General features: G+C 33.8%; 1 protein-coding gene across 4 annotated transcripts in view; it reads right to left on the minus strand.

Moving 5' to 3' along the window:
* LOC141487900 (triadin-like) overlaps nt 1–16,528 on the minus strand; it is a 192,087-nt gene that overhangs the window by 43,405 nt on the left and 132,154 nt on the right. For all 4 annotated transcript variants that reach the window (XM_074187490.1, XM_074187492.1, XM_074187489.1 and 1 more), the window contains exon 5: nt 2,483–2,542. In XM_074187490.1, coding sequence (XP_074043591.1) covers nt 2,483–2,542 — 60 coding nt within the window. The remainder of the gene's footprint in view (nt 1–2,482; nt 2,543–16,528) is intronic.

Consider the following 16,528-nt stretch of genomic DNA (forward strand, 5'->3'; position numbering starts at 1 on the left):
AAAATAGGTTACAGATGAGTAAGGGTTAATGTCTTGTTTTATATGAGGATTGGCTGAAAATCTGGAACATATGGAGCACTGTTAAACTTAAAGAGGCCATATCAGTAAAATGTTTTGAGTTCATCAGAAAAAAATGATTTAGCAAGTGGAGCGCTGTAACAACAATACAAATATTAACATAGCTCAAGGTTAATCAGAAACTAGTTTTGTATTACTTAGATTTGGTAGTTATTACAATTAACTTTATAGTACACAATTCTATTATACACAATACTAATTATTCCATATACTGTGAGAATGAACTATACCCAAAGGCTTAACACTTAGAACTTCTTTCAGTTTCTACTCACATCACACAAATGTAATGGCTATTAAATATTCCTCATTTCATTAGGACATCCAAATTAGAGAGTCACTAATTAGATAAGGATATTGGCAAATACAACAGTAAGGATGGTCATTGGTTGGATGCTTTTCCTATTTTTATTACTGTATCATAATTTAGTTTTGCTCAAATAATCATGGCCAAAAGAGTCACCATAAATGAGAGGAGCTGTTAAGAAGGTAAAGGCAAGGGTAACTCTGGGTAGTTTTCTAGTACTGTTTCTGGATGAAGTTCTATTTGAAGGATCATTGAATATCCTCATTGTCACTTTTAGACATTCATACTGTATGTATATAAAGGAAATATTATGGGACATGGCAAGTCCATATAAGATCATATAATCTCTTTATGCATTTTTTCCAGATATTTTCAAGAGCATTTCCTGGCATGGGAAATGAAGGATTAAAATGTGTTTCAGTGATCTGTGGTACATTATTATAGTGTAGAACAGGAGAAAAAAAAGAAATTCCAAATTCCAGAATTTGGAAAACAAGAAGTAAGGTTCTTAAATGGCACTTTTAGAGTAAAGGAAAGTTCCATCATTACTCAGGAATATAGTCAATTCACAAAGATTTTTTTAATTTTTTTTTTTGTTTATCATTGGGCCTTCATAAAAAGCAGTTGCATATTCATCCAAATTGTATGCCCATCACAAATATAATACTGTTATAAGTAGTTCAAAATCATTGGACTGTCATATATTTTGAAGTTATTATAAGTTCCTCATAAATGATAGGGATCTATCTTCCATGTCACTCTCATACTGAAAAGGTGTCTATGACTTCCATGGAATAAGGCATACCATCTTCTTTTTTTGCCTTTCTTCTCTCCCTCCCTCATTTATTCTTTTCTTCCTATTTTCCTCTTTTTCTCATGGTTTTTCTCTTTCTCTATCTCATGTTCCTCTAGCTCCTTTTCTCCAGATCCCTCTCTTTCCATTATCTTTCCCAGGGTCTTATTCATGGGCCCAGTCCCATCATTGATAGGCACAAGAACATTGATTTTCCTTGTTTTCATCTCAAAGTATCCTGGTGACATAATTCTGGGAGGCTCACCATATTGACATCAGGCTTAGGGTAGACAACCATTCAGCTTTAGGTCCCGTAATTAAAGACTTCCTGAGCTCAAGTAATTCACAATCTTCAGTGTCCCCCAGTAGCTGGTATTACATGTATGAGCTCCATGCACAATCAACTCATTTTTCTAAATTAATTTTATATTTTTCTCCATCATGCTTTGCATTTGCCAGCCAAACTTATCTATCTTCTATCTTCTGCCTCTATTCTTTGGCATACATGTCCCTCATAACTAAATTTATCTTCCTCTTCTTCCTCTTCTTGAAATTCTTAGTTCTTTTCAAGGCTCAACTCAAGTGCTGTTCCCTACATACGATCTTATCTCCTAATGACACATATAGCTAGGGCTCCCTTCAAAAATATTTACTTTATAACATTTACTTCTATGTATATTCTCTTTCCATCTAATAGAATGTATTTTGAAGTCATAGATTGTACTTCATTTTGGTTCTTCTTTTACCAGAGTTTCACAAGGTAGAAGCTTAAAAATTGCTAGCAGAATTTTAAATAATCTCATTATATACTATAGGGATTAAATGAGACTAGATTAGATAGATAGATAGATAGATAGATAGATAGATAGATAGATAGATAGATAGCAAACACTTGATATTATGATCATTGTTATCATCTGCATTTTTTATTTTAAACATAGAGAGAACAATTCTCTGTTATTCAAAAGCAACTAATCTTTAGAATACCACAGATTTACCATAAAAAGATCGAGAAATCAATTTTCACTTTCTTTATTTCATTATTTACATAAATGACACATTACTAGTAATATTATTCTATGGCTAGATATGTTGCGCTCAATAGTTGGCAGAAAGTTGACAATGGTTTTGTTCATAATTCTGAAGTAACATATTTTCAAAATAGTCAAAATAGTCTTATTTATTTTCTCCCTTCCTATGTATCTCATTAAAGAAAAAAAAAAGTATATTTCAACCTGCTCAAAGAAGATGTTATGAAAAGAATAAATCCTGAACACAAATAATGAAAAACAAATAAAAACAATTACCTTTAGGTGCTATTTTCTTTTCGGGTTTTCCCTGTTTTTCCACCTTCTCTTTGTGAATTTCTGAAGGGGAAAATATAATTTGCACTTTAGAAAAAAGTTTGAATAATGAAGGGAGGAAGAAATGAACTTAAGATATAAGTTAATCCCTGAGCTATACAGTATTTCCTGAATTATCATATACAACATGATGGTGACAAATAAAAGGGAAACATTTTTATTACTTTTATTGATGTTTCTCTTACTTATACCACCTTACTAATAAGAGAAATTTTAGTGGTTCCATAAAGAAAATGACATTGGAGAAAAATCTTGGTAAGCTTGCACTATGTTAGAATGCCATAACCAATCACAGACTATAATTACATTTTATTTCAATTACTCTCACTACAAATTAAGAATCCTTAATCGAAATCTAATTTAGATTTAGTAAGACACAATTTTTACATATTAAATTAAGAATTTGTGAAATGAGCTGTAACGACTACCTAATAGGAAGTATAGCTCAGAATTATTGAGTCAAGTTTCTTAATCAGCATTTGCTATCACATTGAACCAATAATTACAGGGACTAGATAGATAGATTACTTTATATTGGAAGTGCCTCTACCATGGCTTTGCATCTATTGAAAAGCCCAGTGATTGAATAAGCCTAGGAATGCAAATAAACTCTGAATTTCCCATTAATTTAATCTAGAATAAATGTCAGATTAGGATCTTTATAAATATTATCAGAAGTCACTAGGCACAGAGGCAGTGTTAGGAGATGAAAGGAGCTCTGAGATTGTTATCAGGAAACCTGGGTTAGTATTCTGAAGCCAACCCGTATCAGTTGTGTGACCTTGGTTAAGTCAACTAATTAACTGTAGAGAAGCAATGTGATATAATGGCTACAAAGGTATCCTTGATATCTGGCTAAAAGTCCTAGATGATTCAAGTTCTACCTCCGACATACTGGTTATAAGACCCAGGTAAGTCTCGAAGACTACAAATTGTACAGCATATACTGATTAGCATTGCTATTAGGTGTTTTGCCACTGAGAGTTTCTTCTACCAATGATGGTATTTTTTAAAATGTATCAACATTTGAACTGAAGTTATCCCTTTCATATCATAACTTTCCCTATTGTGAATTTCCCAATCTTGATTTTGATATATAACAGGTTGGCATAAGAAATAAATTTTTTGCAAGTTTTGCCGGTCACCAGAAAACATACAAAGGTTAAACAGATGAAACAAAAAAAAAGTTCAGAAGCTCAGAAATGCATAAAATATATGAATGGTATTATATAATCACTCAACATATTTTATCTTTTAATATCATAGTAATTTAGATTTCTGCTCTGGGAAGAAGGGAGAGTCAAAAAATTTTATATGGATTTTTCAGATTGCAGCAGACACCTTGCACCTAACTCCCCTGATGCTGAAGGGATATCTATATTTACTTAAAGGGGGTTCTACAAGAAAATTTTCATCTGCTACCTGCATATCAAGACTTGTTTTTGTGTTTTTTTAAAGGGTGGGGGCGGCTAGGTGGTGCAGTGAATAGAAAGCACTGGCCCTGGAGACAGGAGTACCTGAGTTCAAATCCAGTAGTGTCAGACACTTAATAATTACTTAGCTGTGTGGCCTTGGGCAAGCCCCTTAACTCCATTTGCCTTGCAAAAACTTTAAAAAAAAAAGAGGAGGGGGGAAGAAAATTATTTTAATCAGCTTTTCAAAGCACATTTTTAGATACACAAATAGAAGTGTTGCCAACCTTATATTTCAGGTTTTCTCACTTTTATTCTAGAATTTCCTTAGCACCTGGAGATTCCTCATGCTAGAACATCCAGCTATGCCTGCATCCTTCTCAATTTGAAATATCCCCTCTCTAAGGTTTGCTCACTCTCCCATGGTGAGATTCTCTTAAACCTCTATTTTGTGGAGGGACTTAAGCTAGCCCTCATTCCCCTCTTGATGGTCTTTCTTCTTGGTTTCTGAAACTCATTACCATATCCCTTCACCCTCTACTTTAATTATCCCAATCTCCAACCTAGCTTTTCAGCTCCCTTTTGTGTGTTGATATCCTCCATTAGAATGTCAAACCCTTCCAGGCAGGAATTGTCTTTCTTTTTGCTTATATTTTTATATTACTGGTTTCTTCCTTTTCTACCCTAAAGATAGTGTTGATAGGTTTCATCCATAATATAGTCATTTTTTTGAGGCAATTGAGAAATTGACTATTGTAGTAGAGAGATTGTAGTAGAGAACTAGAAATCTGGTTCAAACTTGCCTATGACAAATATTATCTGGGTGATCCTGAATAAATCCTTTAACTTGTCAATACCCCAGACATCCTTCTTTAAGGGCCCAAGTCATAAAGTGTTGCAAATTGCCTTGGCAGAGGATGTTTATTCAGTAAGAGGACCCTACCAAAAAAAAAAAATAGATCTGAACTAAAAAAAGCATTATTTTAAAAACTGAATTATTATCTAAATTAACTACACTTTGATAAAGTTTGAAAATCAAATAATCAATCGGATTAATGTACTTCTATCAGAAATATTCATTTTGTCTTCCTCTGCACCTTCTAAAATATTGTGGATGAGAGAGAGAGAGAGAGAGAGAGAGAGAGAGAGAGAGAGAGAGAGAGAGAGAGAGAGATTCCTATTTTAGACCAGACAATTTAGTAGTTTTAAGACTTTGGAAGCTTTTTGTACTTTATCTCTTGGACAGATGGCCTATCCCAGAGTAGCTCTCTTGAGAATTAGGTAATTACCATAGAAGCTTTTGCAATAGACAAAAAAATGATATAACAAACTAGGAAATTTGGGCAGGAGGCTAACAGCAGAAAATATATCCATAAGAATATATCCTTTAGAACTTATCAGAAATTTGAAAACCAAAATGACATGTTTAACTTTGCACAGAAACAATTATTATTATTATTATTATTATTTTAGGGTTTTGCAAGGCAAAGGGGGTTAAGTGGCTTGCCCAAGGCCACACAGCTAGGTAATTATTAAGTGTCTGAGACCCATTTGAACTCAGCTACTCCTGACTCCAGGGCCTGTGCTCTATCCATTGTGCCACCTGGCCACCCCCACAGCAACAATTATGGAACAAAGTTAAGCAAATCAGTTTGCGTTTTTTGTGTGTAACTATTTCAAATCACCACAAGATTGACATGGTTTACAAACAAATATACTTGATTATTTTTGTGGCAATGGACAGCATACTGGTTGAGGAGCTAGTCTAAGAACCCAACCCAAGAACCAAACCCAAGGACTTACTGCCCCAGCCGGTATGTTGTCTTTTGCCACAAAGGTACCTACCCAAATACATTTATTTACTTGTATGTCATGTCTGTTTTGTGGAGATTTCATTCTAATGGCATAAACAGTGGAGGATTTGGTACACATTTTTTTATGGTCCCAGTTTCTTGGACAATGCCAGCTGACTTTCCCTCATCCTCTAGGGACACGCTTTGTGCATGAATAGGCTTTTTTTTGCAAGCAAAATGCTCAATTCCTAAATTGACTAGTGAAGTTGTTTAAAACAGATGCAACTGAGCTCAAGTTAGCAGATCCTTTTTCTATATTTCAGCTTTACATAAAGGAAAACTGCTCCTCTGAATCCCTAACTGAAGCTGGCTCTCTCAGAAGTGAGTGTTGCTGTTCAAAAGGGAAGCTCAGAGATGCTGTGGGGTCATCAAGGCCATCACTGTGACTTGGAAAGTAACATAAAAACCTCACACAAAACAGTAGGGCAGTAATGTTATATTGATAGACAGCCATGCTCCTTTTTGTTAATTAATTGCTAAGAGCCAAATTAGCCAATTACCAACAGCATTACTTGATCAATCAGATATTAATAAACCTATATTTTTGTGTTCATGAATATGAGATATAAGGGTCTAGTTCTAATGATTCAGTCAAAGTTAGATGATAGTTATTTGCTCTTGTCTTGTTCCACTGGGGCTTTGTGTTTTATCTCATAAATAAAGTTAACCAGCTTTAGTCTATAACTGTCAGGTGACTTAACAGTCAAAAGAAATTGCTACAGAACGTGCCCACTCTTTCTCCCACTCCTTAGCTAAGGGATAACAACCATTTAGGCTCTTATCTAAAATGCTATGATTACAGGCATGTCTTATAAAAGGTAATTTCTTATGAACTAATGATGCTTTCAATTACCTTTTCCTATTAATTAAATACTTGATTCTTTCAAATCAGTTTTTTAGTAGTGGCATTGTCTAAAAACTGAGTTGTTAAATGCAAGGATTTTCTGCTCCAAGATTTTATCTGAACCTTGAAATAAATATCACACATTTCTATAGCATTTTAAGGCATACAAAATATTTTCCTTACAATGTCCCTTTGGTAATGAATGAATTATTACCCCCCCCATCTCATGGATACAGAAACTAAATCTGAGAAATCATATGATTTGATTGAGGTCACACAGCTCAGATGTGATATTGTTCTTTGAAATTTAATTAGAAAGGTGTATTAAATGTTCCATAGACACAGGTGACTGTCCTCTAAGTCTAGAATGTTCTCTATCTCTTCCTCTTGTGATGTTGGACTCCTTTCAGCTTTCTGAGTTCAAATTCTTCAAAAGAGAAAATCTCGTTCTCTCCAATTTATGTTAGTCCCATGTCTCAGTTGTTACTATCTCACTCTTCAATCTCTATTCTGATGTTAATAAATTGCCTTTATTATTAGACGAATGTTTTCCCTCTGGAAATTACTTTGTATATATATTTTGCATTTATTTATATTAGTATATTGATTTATCTATATGAAGCTATTAATAAAATGTAAGCTTCTTGAGGACAGGGGCAGATTCATTTTGCCTTCCTCATCAGTATAATTTAGCACCTGGTTCCTAAAATTTACTTTATAAATATATCTTGAATTAAATCAAAAGATAACTCTAAGGGAAACCAGCTTCTGCATAAGGACTTTCCTTTTGTCTCTATTTATGAATACTCTATCGCCAAAATGATTTCAATGAATCAAATCAGCAAACATTTATTAAGGAACTATTACAGGATAGGCTCTGTATGGAGCATTGGATATAGAGAACTTACTGTTTAGGAGGCTAAATTCAAATAACTATGCACAAGACAAATGAAAATAATCAATAGAGGGGAAAGTACTAGAATTGGGGGGGGCAACCAGGAAAGGCTTCCAGTAAAACAGAGAAATAATAATCCCTTTTAGCCTTTAATGATATGGCAAAAATGCTGCATGAGAACTGAATTAGATTAAAATATAATTGGGAAATAACTAACAAATAAAAATATACCATGACCTAGATATGTTAATTAGTGATTTTCTAAGTCAAAATGATATCTACAAGGATTCATTTCTATTTGTTTGACACCACTTTCAGAAGGTAGACTTTTAGCTAGGACTTGAAGGAATCCAAGAAAGTCAGAAGATGGGAATGAGACAGAGCTTATTCTAAGAATGGAAGACAGACAGTGAAAATGCTGGCAAGTTGAGAGATGGAGTTTCATGGTATAGGAACAAGGAATCAGTGTCACTGGATCATCAAATTTGTGGAGGGTAGTGAAGTGTGTATCTTTTCTTTCCTTAGTAGAATGTGAGGTAGCTAGGTAGCACAGTGGATAGAGCACTGATCTTGGAATCAGGAGGACTAGAGTTCGAATGTGACCCCAGACACTTGAACACTTTGACACTTGTCACTTGTGTGATCTTGGGCAAGTCACTTAACCCCGATTTTCTCACATCCAGGGCCTTCTCCAGTTGTCCTGATTCCTATCTGGTCACTGTATCCAGATAGCTCTGGAAGAGAAAGTGAGGCTGGTGACTTAACACAGCACGCCCTCCCTCAAATTCAATTCCTGTGCTTATTATGACATAACTTCGCTGAAGCCATAGTTTTCTTCGAAAATTAAGAACAAAGCATTAGGATGTGAAACTTCTTTTGGTCAGAGACTGTTGCTGTTTTGTTTAAAATTCTTATATCTGGCAAATTACCTGCCCTAAAAGTAGGTGCTTATTAAGGTAGTCTCCAATCATTTTTGATCATATACCATTGTCAAGAGAAAAAATAAAATCAATTGATCTCACATCATCATTATATGTATGTTTATTTATTAATCATATAAATGTACTACTATATTAAAATTATGTACATTATAAAATTTGCACAAAATAGGAATCTAAAATAAAATTATATTTGATTGAGAGACAAATGGAAACAATTACAATTTGTAAAGTAGGAGAATAACATAGACAACATGCACTTTGAGGAAATTCCTTCGGAAGGTGGGTGGAGGATAGTCTGAATAGGAGACAAAGAAAGAAGATCAATAGGAAAAAACTGCAATAAGTGATGATGATTTTCATATCTCCTTAATCAGGCCTCCTCTTTCTCTCCTGATATCTGGTCTTCCATCACCAGATAAAAACTGGACATCTCAAACTGGATATATTAAAAACATCCTCAAACTCAAGCCACTCAAAATACAATTCCTTATCTTTCTTCCCAAACTCTCTCCCCTTTCCAACTTCCCTACTTATGTTGAGAGTGTCACCACTTTCCCTGTGACCTAAGTTCTCAATCCAGGTGTCATCCCTGGCTCCTCACTCACACTCACCTCACATAAATGCAATGTGCTGTCAAATCTTTTCATTTATATCTTCACAACTTTTATATAAATCCCCTTCTCATTGTATATGTAGATGATACCTTAGTTCAGGTACTTATCACCTCCCACTTGGACTATTGCAATAGCCTAATGTTGGTTTCCCAATTTTGTGTCTTCCTCACTCTGATCCATCTGAGAAAACTAAAATGAATGGATGGATTAAAGGTATAGAGACTTGACTTTGAGCAGCTCCAATTCTCATGCAACTCAAGACTACAATTGAACACTACTTAATCATATGAAAAGATTTTTGGGTTAGAGAATATGAATGAAGGATGAACAATAATAATATATGCGTCCTCCCCTAAACAACTAACCATCTTCCACCCACAATTTTTTTTGAGGCAATTAGGGTTAAGTGGTTTGCAAGTATCTGAATCTGAACTCAGATCCTCCCAACTTCAGGGCTGGTGCTCTATTCAGTACACTATTTAGTTTCCCCCACCCACAGCCTCCTACCCCATGTCTCTCTGACACACACTCAAAAGCAGTCACAAGAATGGCTCAACATTATCTCTAGATTTATAAATATAAAATCCTATATTTGGCTTTTAAATTCCTTTACAATCTGGTCCTTCTTACTTTTCTACTAATGTCCCTTCAAACCTCTCCTTTTCTAGCTCATTTTACAGATGAAGAGCCTGAGGGAAACAGATCAAGTGACTTATCCAGGGTCACAAAACCTATAAGCATTTGAGACCAAATTTGAACTCAGGAAGATGAATCTTCTATACACTTGCTCCTTGCTCTCCCCCTCCCTCATCCCTTGCCACTCCCTTTTCATATCCAACAGCACTGACCTTCTTGCTGGTTTTTGTATACAAAATTCCAACTTCAGACCACATGCCTTTTTACTGGCTGTTCTTTGTGCCTATAATTCTCTCCTCACCTGTGCCTCGTCTCTTCCATGGTTTCCTTCAAAATACAACTGAAATCCTACCTTTTCCATGAGAATGGTGCTCCCTCCCAACTAATCATCTCCCTTACATACCACTGTTATTCTGAGATTACTTCCCATTTACACTATCTTAGAGTACACAGTTGTGTTATTGCAACACCACTACCACTAGAATACGTACTTAAGGAAAGAAAACATTTTTTGATCATTCATCTCCAGTTCTTAGAAATAATTATTTAATAAATGTTTGCTGAATGACTGATAAGTGATGAGTCTGAACTGTAAGAATGGCTCCATAACTAGAGATAAGAAAACAGATGGAAAGTAGGAACAAGATTTGACAATCATTGGGATATTTTGCATGTAAGCGAGTGAGGAGTCAAGGATGACACCAAATATGAGTGACTGAAAAGATAGTGATACCTTAGATGTATTAGGGAAATCTGGAAGAGTGGTAAGTATGGAAAGACAGAATATATATATGGACATGTGTGGGATGAAGATTATAATTCAAATATAACTGTTTTTAGAAAATTTACTCCATTAAAAACTAAAATTCAGTCCACTAAAATGAAAAAGTGTTCTTGGGAAAAGGAGGGGACTGAGAATACAGAGCACATTTGCTAAGGAATATTATTATACAATGGCAATGACATGATGGGTGGGACAAGGTAGGGTTAGGGGATGCTGTTGGAAAAGTAATTTTGGCATTGTAGATATTATAGGTTACTGAGGAGGTGATATCTGGTACAAGCACATGGAATAGCTATGAGACACAAAGAAATAATTGTATGATGCAATGACATTCAGAATGGAGTAAATTTCTAAGCAACAGCTTCAGGAAGACCTTTATTGTTAGAGGTAATCCTGAAAACAACATTATGTTTTGTAAATAACATTTATATCCCCAAACCAAAAAGATTGTTCTCACTCTAGGGTACAAGGGAAAAAAGCATTAGATAAAGAGGGTCTAAGTTCAAATCTTGTTTCTGATACTTCCTTTGTGACCTTGTATTCTCTGACAAGGTGCATTTATCAGCTACCATGGGTTTAATTATCTTCTCCACTAATGGCTGCTAGATCTCTTAAGTCCAACTCTTGTCTCTTTCCTAAACTCATTCTTTGCATTGCCAATTGCCTATTGATCCTTTCTAACTGGATATTATATGGATATATCAAACTCATTATGTCTAAACAGATCTCATCATTCATCTCAAATCCTCCCATTCTCTATTTCTCTATTTCAAGTCAGGGCATCGCTTTCAGATTTATACTTTTGGGGACATCCTTAACCTACAAATCTAATCATTTGCTAATCATTAACAATTCTACTTCCACAACACTTCTAGAATCCAACTTCTTTCTGGATCCACCTAATGAGTATCAAAAAACCCGGTAATATAAAAAACACTGCTCAGGTCCACATCTTCTTTTGCCTACAATATTGTGACTGACTTCTAGTTGATCCAAGTGTTTTCCTGATTCAAGCCTCTTCTTTATCCTCTAACCTGTCTTTCACATGGTTGTTAAATGAATTTCTTGAAATGCAAACCTAACCTACTGTGAGGATAGGTGTTTGGGTTCCATAAGAATGTAAAGAGGGAATTGTTAGTTTACATTATAAAGATTGGAGTCTGCCTATGGGTAGATCTGTGAGTTAGGTCAGGTCTGCCCCAACCAGGTCTGAGTTAACCTAGGGTCTGTGTCCTTCTCTTTTGTGCATGCTCAAGAAGGTAGCTGTTCTTGCACGTTAGTATAATGAACAGAGTGGGGAAAACTTATGGGGACAAATGTATCAATTAGATTGTGACCCTAGTCAAAGATTGGCAGTCAATGATTGGCATGTAGTGAGGGAGGAACAAAGCCTTTCAAAGTGCATATAACCTTAGAGGTTCTGGATTTCAGTGCCCCACTCCCCTTGAGAGAGATGTGCCATTTATTAAAATGTCTTAATAAAAAAAATTTTAATCACTCTGGTCTAAAAATCACAAGCCATTTATAGCACCTACTAAATAAACTCCAGCGTCTCTCAATTGCTTCTGAGAAATTCCAACTTTGTTCACAATCGTGATTGTTACTGAGATGTTAAGACCATGTTTTCAAATGAATAAATCAAACATGTCTGACTCTTCATGTCTTCTTAGAAAAACACTGACTTTATTTGCCATTTTCTTCTCTATGAGGAAATGAAGGCAAACCAGATTAAGTGATTTTTCAGGGTCACAAAACTAGAAAGTATCTGAGAGCAGATTTGAATTTGCAAGATGTCATAGTTCTCTAGATGCTCCTACAAATAACAGTACTCAACCACTAAAGATGTATCCTTAGAATCATTGACTATCATTAAAACCCAAATTAAATATAAAGAAATATAAAGAAAGACACTATCAGCATTCAAAGAAAGAATTGATAGATACAAATATGTATAGAATGATTTTGTATATATATATATATATATATATATATATATATATCTATTTGTGTGTAATGATGGACTGTGGGGAAAAAATTTACATGATAACTTAGTTGTATATTTAAAAGGAGGGGAAAGTTATGCATGGTAAATTTGCAGTTTAATGGTAATCATCTTTTTTTAATTATACTGTCTTATAAAAATGCATATTTTATTCCATAATTTAAAAATAAAATAAATTTTTAAAATTGAAAAAGTAAAGGATTAGGTTGGTGAAAAAAATAATTTAGCCATTTCTAACCTAATAGTCTATTAGGACACAAACAATGATAGGTATGATAATTTTTTTAAAATACTGTTTCTGTAACATCTACACATATGGTAGAAATGCAAAATATGGAAGAGCTCATTTTGTCCTCTTTTTCCCCCTAATATTCCTCCTTTTTCAATTTCAGATTATTTTAGAGTACAAAGACACATATTTGAAACTGCAGAAATTAATAGTGTTGAAATTACCTATGTTTAATTGATCTCATTGAACTTTGAGATATAATCAATGTCACCTTCTAATGGATATTAAAGAGATACCAGAGATCTCTTTTTTGATCATCAAGAGATTTCTCCATAAAAAGAGTTTGCAGTCCAATAGTAGAAATTAAGTGACTTGTCCATGGTAAGGTTCTGTCCATTAGTTAAGTAATAGAACATCATTTATGTAGAATCATGTGGGTGGTAATAAATGTGTTTAAGGATCATCAACAATAAAGCAAAAATACTCAAAATATATTCATGTAATATATTGCTTCTAACTTGACTTATGAGGTGATTAATTTTTTATATTGTTTTTGTTTTTTGCAAGGCAAATGGGGTTAAGTGACTTGCCCAAGATCACATAGCTAGGTAATTATTAAGTGTCTGAGGCCAGATTTGAACTCAGGTCCTCCTGAATCCAGGGCTAGTGCTCTATCCATTGAATCACCTAGTTGCCCTGATGATTAATTTTTTAAAGTAAAGAAATATTGTCACATATCAAGGCATTACAAAAACACAGTGACCAAATAGAATAAAAACAATTTTAGATTTTAGCAGGAAATTTAGACATGGAGTTATTGGTAGAATTATGCAGAAATATTTCCATATCTGACATGTTAGGGAATTAGACTGAATTATGAAGTCTTTACCTGAACACTCCATTTGCAGAGTGGTGGGTGGGTCTATGAAACAAGATCATCTCTCATCTACACTCTATTGTGCAACTCTCAAACCACTTTCAAACTAATAATTACTATATCTGAAAGCTGCAAGAATGATTTCCTCAGATTTGTGGATAAAAAATTAACCATTCCTTCTCTGAACATTTTTTGATTATAAGGATAATTTTTCTCCTTTATGAAGAGAGCAATGAAAACAAAGTAAACTATGCAGCCAACACAGAAGGTCCAGGCTAAGAGTAATTGTAAGATTCATCACCCCAGAAATCTCAGACAGAACTTTTAATAAAATATATAACATCAATGAAACCCAGGCTACAACTCACATTCCTGTAATGCTTTACAACTCATAGGGCAATTTCCTCTCTATGCTGCTGAGAGGATGATAGTTCAAACTTTGCTGATGCTTTTAATTTTAAGAAACTTTATTTTGGTTATTTAGAAATTTGAATTTTTTAAAAACTAAAAATATCAGCCTCACCTAAAAAGCTAAGATAATTAACAGAATGCAGTGGTATATCACTCTAAACAAAAAGCACCAATGTCGTATAACAAATTGTCTATTAGTAAAGAAACATACATTTTAGAGTTTCTAATAAGCATTGGTATCACAAATTATAGTAGGGATACTTTTCAATACTTACTCAAACTTGAAAATTTTGAGTAATGCATTTTTCAAATATAACTTAAAAATGTAAAAACTCTGCAAAACATGCATTTTTATCATAGAAATGTTACTTCAATGTTTCATGTTGCCAAAAGTTCAAGGCTCCAAAAATATAGAGACAAATACAAGACTATCTTTTAAGAAATTCATTATAGAACACAAAATATGGTACTGGGAAATATGTGCTAGGTTTAGACTACTGATCTCATCCTTGACTTTTTGTACCTCCTCAAACTTAACTTGTGTTTTATTGTGCACACATATGCATGCATGCATGTATGTATGTATAAAGATATATAGGGAGAAATGCACTTTGCATTTATATGTTGTATGTCCTGATTGAACATAAGCTACATAAGTGAAGGACTAGTTTTCACTTTTTGTATTAAGATGTCTCACATATAACAGACACTAAACAAATGCTTGTTGACTGATTGATTAAATAGCATTACTGGTCTAAATCTTGGTTTTTCCACTTTTGAATCTGAAACTAGTTGCTTAATCTTTCTGAATTTCAGTTTCTTGGCATTTCTAGACCTGTTTCCTCATGTATAAAGCAATTGGATTGACCAAGATGGCCTCAAAGGTCTCTTGAAGTTCTCAATCTTTGATTCTATGATAGTTCAGGATTCTAAGGGGCAGAGAGGATAAGGTACTTCCCCAGTGTCTCACTCAGCTAGTCAATTTTAGAATTGGTTTCAAAATTGTGTGTTCTAATACCAAGCTCTTAGAATACTTCCAGTTCCTTCTCCCTAATGAGAAGAAATTGTGAATTGGATGTTTTTTTTAATAGACAACAGTCTTAAAAGTTAAAAATGCTCATCTTTGTAATGGTCATATTCATTAACAAAGATTGAATGCAACCAATTTAAAAACACAGTGGACTTTGACTTAAACTAAATGATACTTATGAACACATTTCTGATGGTGTATGGTACTCTCTACAGAGTCATGTTTTTATATTATATATCTTATCCTTCATGACAAATAGTTTTAATTTTCTAATAATCACAGCCTATAATATTGCTGAATTGACAAAGAGGTTGTAATTTTATATAAAGACTTCCGTGGCCATGTTAAAGTAGGTGATTTATCTTTATCACTTTCAAATGGCTAATAAATCCAAAATATTATGAATTCATGTGTAGAAAAAAATGACAGAATCAAGAAGCTGAAAGAACAATTTTCATCACCAAGGTAACCATCCTGATTCTTTGAGATGACAGCAGAGTTTATTAAATTATTATTAGGGTGTGGAATTTCTTTAATGCCTTTAGTTTTTCTCTGATCATTCCATAAGTGTTAGAATATTTCCCTATTATTTTCTCACATTTCAATGTTTCAGTGTTTTCTTGTCTTTTATGTTCACCCTATATTGGCTATACCTATGATCCTGCTGGTAGTAGGTAGGGTAGAAAGGGAAAAACTTAGGGTTATTTCATTTAAGTGCCTTGAGGGAAGCTAGAGGCATTGGACAAGTAGGGTTATAAGGAAATATAGAGAAAATAGGGAATGTATCCATAAAATAAAGGGTAACAAAAATAAATTTCCTCCATTAATCATTGTTAATCTTCTAAAGGTACCTCTGAGGATATTTATTACCATATTTTTTATTATAACTACATATTTTCTTTGTTTATTTCCCATTCTTCTGTAGAACTCAAATTCTAAGCCAATGTTTTATGATGGTATGAATTCTCAAAGGCTTTGTCATTAAAACAAAAGTTCTGACAAATCATGCTAAATTAAAAGACTTCAGTCACAGGCCATTGGGTAAAAAGGTAAACAAAGAGCTTGAGTTTAAATTCCTACCTCTGAAACTTACTATCCATATGTTGTTAGACAAACCACTAAACTTTCTGAGTTTCACTTTTTTCATTTATGAAATGATGGAATTTCATTATGAGACTTTTAAAGTTCTTTCTGACTTTATATATATATATGATAAGGCTCCACTGTATCTTCTGAGAAGTATTACATCTCAGATAAGAGAAACTTATCACTAAAAGGTTGGCCCACCAGGTGAAGTTTTTTTTTCTTATACCATCATATCTCATCACAACTATCTAGGAAAGTTGGAAGCATTATGATCAATGATAGAGAAAGTAGTATACATTCTGATGACTTCACAGTATACCATGAAGTATATAATACATTTAAAGTTCATCCTAGTAAAAAGTAGTAAGACTTCCA

The sequence above is a fragment of the Macrotis lagotis genome, chromosome 5, assembly GCF_037893015.1.
Source record: "Macrotis lagotis isolate mMagLag1 chromosome 5, bilby.v1.9.chrom.fasta, whole genome shotgun sequence".
Taxonomy (NCBI): domain Eukaryota; kingdom Metazoa; phylum Chordata; class Mammalia; order Peramelemorphia; family Peramelidae; genus Macrotis; species Macrotis lagotis.